The sequence below is a fragment of the Nestor notabilis genome, unplaced genomic scaffold (genome assembly GCF_000696875.1).
Source record: "Nestor notabilis isolate BGI_N333 unplaced genomic scaffold, ASM69687v1 scaffold9701, whole genome shotgun sequence".
In the NCBI taxonomy this organism is placed as follows: Eukaryota; Metazoa; Chordata; class Aves; order Psittaciformes; family Psittacidae; genus Nestor; species Nestor notabilis.
The window spans coordinates 54,304-60,492 of NW_009916124.1; the positions used below are offsets into that span (position 1 = coordinate 54,304).

The window sequence follows — 6,189 nt, forward strand, 5'->3', positions numbered from 1 at the left end:
TTTATCAGTTCACTGAAAGTGTAATTTGATCATGTATCCCCCAGTGTCTTTGTTTCTTATGGTGTTTTATCAGTCTGTTTCTCTGTTTCGATGGATATAATACAATTAAGGTCAATCGTGATAAAATAAGCCTTCTAATGTGATTTTAAAATTATTTTTGCATTGCAGAATCACCTTATTGTGAAGGTGCCACCATATCATGACCAGCAAATAACCTCAGCTGTTTCTGTGGGAATATATGTGGTGACCAATGCTGGAAGATCACATGACGTGCAACCATTTACGTACACTCCAGATACATGTATGTGAAAAAGAGAACTGGAGGAAAAAAGGGGCAGTTTTACCTGCAAAGCATTTTGGGTTTGATTCCGTAGCATTTAGTCCATACAACAGAAATGTTAAGTAACGTGGACCTTTTCCAACTCATCTTGCTGGCAATATTTGCTCTGTTAAATAATAAAATTTAAAGGCTTGGCTTTTCTCATTTACGTGGCAAGTATCTCAGATTTCAGCTGCGTGGAGACAGCTGTTCTTACGAAGTAGCATCCATTTCTAACCAAAGGTTCAAAATGAAGCTGAGCAGGAGAAAAGGAAACACATTACATACAGTGCAGCAAATCCAAACAAAACATAGCACCGAGCTTTATCCTGAGGAAAGTTGAAGTTTGACCATATCACTGTATTTTTGTTTGTTTATTTATCTATATTACAATACACAGTCCAGAAGTTTGTTTGGGTTTCAAAGAACCTCAGTTTCTTTAGGATATAAGTAACTGTTTTGGTTAGCTTGGGTTTTTTTGCTTGTTTGCTGTTTTAACATAAGGAAGTCCTCAATGTGTTTTGTCTCAACAGCTGGTACTCTGAATGTTAATGTGAAAAAGGAAATCTCCAGCCCAGCCCAACATTGTTCTTTTGAAGAGGCTATAAAAGGTACTAAATTGATTCTTATCATTGTTGTTAATAATTTAACTATAAATTCCTACCCAAATTTGGAGGAATGAATCAGATGTCCTGTGGAGATAAGTTTGTGCTTATAAAATTTGGCCACATTCTTACAGTGAGGTTTGTTTTCTGGTTCCGAATATTTTACTTTATAACAGTATTCTTTTATATGTATTTTAACATGAACTAGTATAGAACAAAACCTGCAAAAAGTAGTTTGGTTTTTTCCTTCTGTTTTTTATTTATTTCACTTTTCATTGCTAAGGCCCTGAAGTCTAATCTTCTTTTAATATGATTGCAAGTGAAGAATAAAAAAGAAAGAAGCCTAAGATTTAGAAACAAAGGATTTAGAAACAGTGTAGTGTTAATTTAAACAAAACCACACGTAATGGTAGTGATGGGGAAGAACTGAGCACTGAAAACATGAACATGCCAACTGGTATTTTTTGGAAGCTGTCCAGTGGTTTTATGAGACCTCTTTCAGTGGGTCTAGTTAAGAATGCTAGTTCTGGCAATTTCAAATTGTTCCTTTCAGTGAGTTGTTGTCGGTTTGTTTGTGAATTTTTTCTCCCCTTTGTTTTCTTTTTTTCTGTCTTTTTTTCCTTTGTTTTCATTTTTTTTCTGACCATTCATGCCATGCAAAGTTTGTTGTTTTGTTCCAAGGGAGAAAGTTTTAGGTTTGCCTGGTTTTTAAGTGTGAATTGAATTGATCCTTTTGATAGTGAAATAAAGTAGAGGAAGGAAATGTTTCTTAGTTGACTGTTAAAACTATGGCAGTGTACAAAGATTAATGGAAATTTCCATAGCCAGCTCTGGTGAAAGCAGGTTGAAAGTAAGCAAATTAACAATGTGATCACAAGTTTGATAGGAATCCATAGCTTCAGGATAAAATCATGAAGCTCATGTTTGAAGTTAATAGCTTGGTCTTGGCAGGGGATTTACAAGTTGACTTTACAACTTTTTAGGGAGGATAATACAAGATATGAGTTTAAACCTGCAGAGAATGTTTGGGGGAGAAATATGCAAAAATATTTAGGGCAATGAAACAAGCTGGTAAAAAGACTGGTAAGACTTCTAGTAGCAAGATCAAAAAGATGAGGAAAATAACTTATTTTTATATCAAGGCAAGCTTGACATCCAACTATTTTAGCATGGAGGCTTAACAAGGGAGGATACCAACTGCACTGGGTGAACATCTGCTGTTCATAAAATATACTATTTCTGTTGCTTCATGTCCTCCATTTAATTTATGTGATAAATCTTAATTTACTTTCTTGTGTGGGTTTTGTGCTAGGCAGCTCATTTTGATGGCTCATTCCTGTACCTATTCTGCTCTAGGCTGATTATGTACCAGATAGTTCATGATCAAAACCAGATCAGTTTTGTCTGCTTTATGTACTTTGTCTCTGCATATGCCCCAGCCCATCCTTCCTCACTGTTCTGAAATGATAAAAGATATAAAGATGGGAATCCAGTGGGATGCTGTTGTTAAAGATCAATCCTCTAATGTATTTACAAGTATGTATGGAACTACGGTTTTTACATGCTTTCCCATTGGTTTGTTTTAAGCTCAATTTGAGCAGTATTTGAAATCAAGAAAGTTAATTTCATTTACATCAAAGATCTCAGCTTAGGTGTGTTTTGGGTTTTTTTGTTTTTTTTTTTTTTAATGTAGATTAGGAAAAATCAAAATTAAAACTAATTTATTTTTAAAAGACACCTTTCTTCTTTGAAAAAACTACGCACTACAGAGGCAAAATTACAGCTTGCTCTTGCTGCAGAGCTGATATGCAGGTTTATCAAGATTTGCTTGATTATTCCTTTAACAGAATAGAAATACAGTCTGAATGCTTTGAGCACTCTGTTCACATGGTTATCTGAAAACAGATTTTTCAAAATAGAGAACTTGTACAGTTAAAGTGCAGTTAAGTTTAGAATGTGATAATTTGTGGAAAGATGTCTTAAGCTTCTGTGTTTCTAGTTCAAGCAGTTGGTGGATGGCTCTTCTTGGTCTAGAAATATACAAAATGGAAGGATACCAAAACTATGACATTTTTGTTAGTCTTAAAAATAACCTTTGAAGGTTTTCTAGAGTTATTTGAAATATTCAAGTATATGCAGTGATCTCTGTGCGTATTAGCATCTTGTATGAGGATGAGAGCTCTCGTGGTAAGGCTGAAAAGAGAAATGGTGAGCAGGCCACCACTAGAAATCCACCCTCTGCATAGTGGATGTTAACATTCCATTGCCCTTTATTTTTATGTGTGACTGCAGCAGTGAAAGCCACTGGTTGTAACCTGGAGAAGGTCAACATTCTTCCTAGTGCCTTGATTACTCCACTTATGCCAAGCAGTATGATTAAGAATGAAGATGTGGCTCCAATGGAAGTAAGTTCAGAAAAAAGATCTCCCCCTGTCTTCAAGGTAAGTTTGATTATGATCTGAAGGCTGTAGCTTTAGTAGTTATATCTACCCATCAGTCCAGGTTCTAATAGTGGAGAAGAGTAACACACAGGGAAAATATCAGGTCCAAGATTGGTGTGGGCAAATGTGATAAAATAATTATTTAACAATAAATATCTACAGTAATTTTCTCTGAAAGTAACTTGCCTTGTTTCAATCTCAATTCCAAGGTTGATTGGTTAATGATACTATGATATATTTTTTTTTTTGTCCCGTGACACAGAACTGGTAAATCACTGTAAGAATATTGTTTTAATCACTTCCTAGCTTTGCTTTCATTAAATTATACCTTGATTTCTGCCTTGAAGTAGCATTGCCACTGCCTATCATTTGCTTATTTGTTTGGTTATGAATGGAGAGTTAGATACATAGCCATCAAATCTTCCATCTGATCTTTCATGAAGATCGTGATTGGTGGAAATTTTGTAAGCATAACCCAAGTAAGCTTACGAATTGCTTGATGGCTGGCTCTTTTCAGGCTTCAAGTGTCGTTGGACCAACACAACAAACTTTGGAAAACAGTATGTCCGGCATATCAACTTCTGCTTCCCATTTACCTTCTGAAAATGAAAACCAGCAACAAATACAGCCGAAGGTGTATAATCCAGAGACACTAACTACTATACAAACACAGGACATTTCCCAGCCTGGTAGCTTTTCAGCAGTCTCAACTCCAGGTCAGCTGCAGAACAGTGATGCATTATTGCAGCAAGCTGCACAGTTCCAAACAAGAGATGCCCAAGCCAGGGAAGTCTTGCAATCAGATGGCACAGTAGTCACTTTGTCGCAGTTAACTGATGCATCACAACAACAACAGTCTACACTGTCAGAACCAGCACAGGCTTTGCAGCAACAGATTTCATCAAGTATTTTCTCGTCAGCAAGTGGCGTAAGTCAGTTACAGAACACTATCCAGCAACTGCAAGCTGGAAATTTTCCAACAAACACTGCCACTGGCAGCAATAGAAATGTCGACTTGGTGCAACAGGTATTGGAAGCTCAGCAGCAGTTATCTTCTGTTTTATTTTCTGGTTCAGACAGCAATGAGGATGTTCAAGACCAGCTAAATGCTGATATCTTTCAGCAAGTTAGCCAGATACAAAATCCTGGTATGTTTTCCTCATCAGACACAGCTGTCCATTCCAGACCAGAGAACCTTTTGCCTGGACGAGCTGAAAATGTTCACTCACAGCCTGAAAATGCATTGTCCAGTCAACAGCAACAACAGCAGCAGCAGCAGCAGCAGGCGATGGAGACTTCTGCAGCAATGGTGATAGGAATCCAACAAAACATTTGCCAGGCTGCAACACAGATGCAGTCTGATTTGTTCTCCTCAACAACGTCGGGGAATGGAGCCCTGCAGCAGTCACCTGTTTACCAGCAGGCGTCCCACATAATGAGTGGGTTATCAACAAGTGAAGACATGCAAATGCAGTGTGAATTGTTCTCTTCGTCTCCTGGTGTTTCTGGAAGTGAGACTACTACTGCTGCTCAGCAGCAGGTCTCCAACAATGGACCTGCTATGTTTCAGACCTCAAATTCTGCAGATGGAGAAGAATCGTCAGGACAGAATAAACAGATGCAAAGCACTGTATTTCAGACCATGGTTCAAATGCAGCATAGTGGAGAAAGTCAATCTCAAGTTAATCTCTTTTCATCCACTAAAAACATGATGGCTGTTCAGGCAAGTGGATCTCAACAACAAGGAGGTAGTCTGTTCCAGCAGGGCGGAGAAATCATGTCTATTCAGTCAGGAAGCTTTATGCAGCAATCTCCACATTCACAAGCTCAGCTTTTTCACTCTCAGAATCCTATTGGTGATACTCAGAATATATCACAGGAAACACAAGGCTCTATTTTCCACAGTCCAAATTCCATTGTCCACAACCAGACCAGTACCAATTCCTCAGACCAACTGCAGCCCCCAATGTTCCACTCACAGAACACCATGGGTGTATTGCAGAGCTCTTCAGTTCCTCAAGACCAGCAGTCTGCTAACATGTTCCTTTCCCAGAGTTCAATGAGCAATGCTGCAACTCAGGAAGAACAGATGTCATTCTTTACAAGCCCAAATTCCATTTCTCCTCTTCAGACAGCAACAAACACTGAACAGCAGAATTCTTTCCAGCAGCAGACACAGATATCTCATATCCAGAGTACTATGCTTCCCCAAGAACAGCCCCAGACTCAGCCAGCTCAGCAAGGTTTGTTTCAGTCTCAAGTGTCACTAGGCTCCATCCAGTCCAGTTCAATTCCTCAGAACCAACAAGGAGCTATCTTCCAGCCTCAGCATTCAATAGTTGCTATTCAGAGTAGTCCTCCATCCCAAGAACAGCAGCAGCAGCAACAGCAGAATATGATGTTCAGTAATCAAAATGCAATGAATACAATTGCTTCTCAAAAGCAAAACATGATTTTCAATCCAAATCAAAACCCAGTTACCAATCAGGAGCAACAAGGCCAGTCCATTTTCCATCCACAGACTAACATGGCATCAATGAACCAGGAGCAGCAGCCCATGCAATTCCAGAGTCAGAGTACCGTGTCTTCTCTTCAGACTCCTGGATCCAGCCAGGCTGAAGCACAGCAGCCAGCCATCTTCCATAACTCACCCCAGATTCAGCTGGTCCAAGGATCACCAAGTTCGCAAGAGCAACAAGTCACCCTCTTCATCTCTTCAGCTTCCATGTCTGCCTTGCAGAATAGTATGAGCCAGCAAGAGCTGCAGCAGTCTCCTATGTATTCTTCTCAAAACAGCATGGCAGGAAAGCCAGGAAATACATCT

General features: G+C 39.0%; 1 protein-coding gene across 1 annotated transcript in view; it reads left to right on the forward strand.

Annotated features, from left to right (window-relative positions):
- The window catches only part of NFAT5 (nuclear factor of activated T-cells 5, tonicity-responsive), a 37,202-nt gene that overhangs the window by 29,590 nt on the left and 1,423 nt on the right, over positions 1-6,189 (forward strand). Inside the window, exons 8-11 of the mRNA XM_010024452.1 lie at positions 169-301; positions 853-930; positions 3,217-3,365; positions 3,883-6,189. The exon at positions 3,883-6,189 is cut by the window's right edge and continues 139 nt beyond it. Of these exons, the coding sequence (XP_010022754.1) occupies positions 169-301; positions 853-930; positions 3,217-3,365; positions 3,883-6,189 (2,667 nt within the window). The remainder of the gene's footprint in view (positions 1-168; positions 302-852; positions 931-3,216; positions 3,366-3,882) is intronic.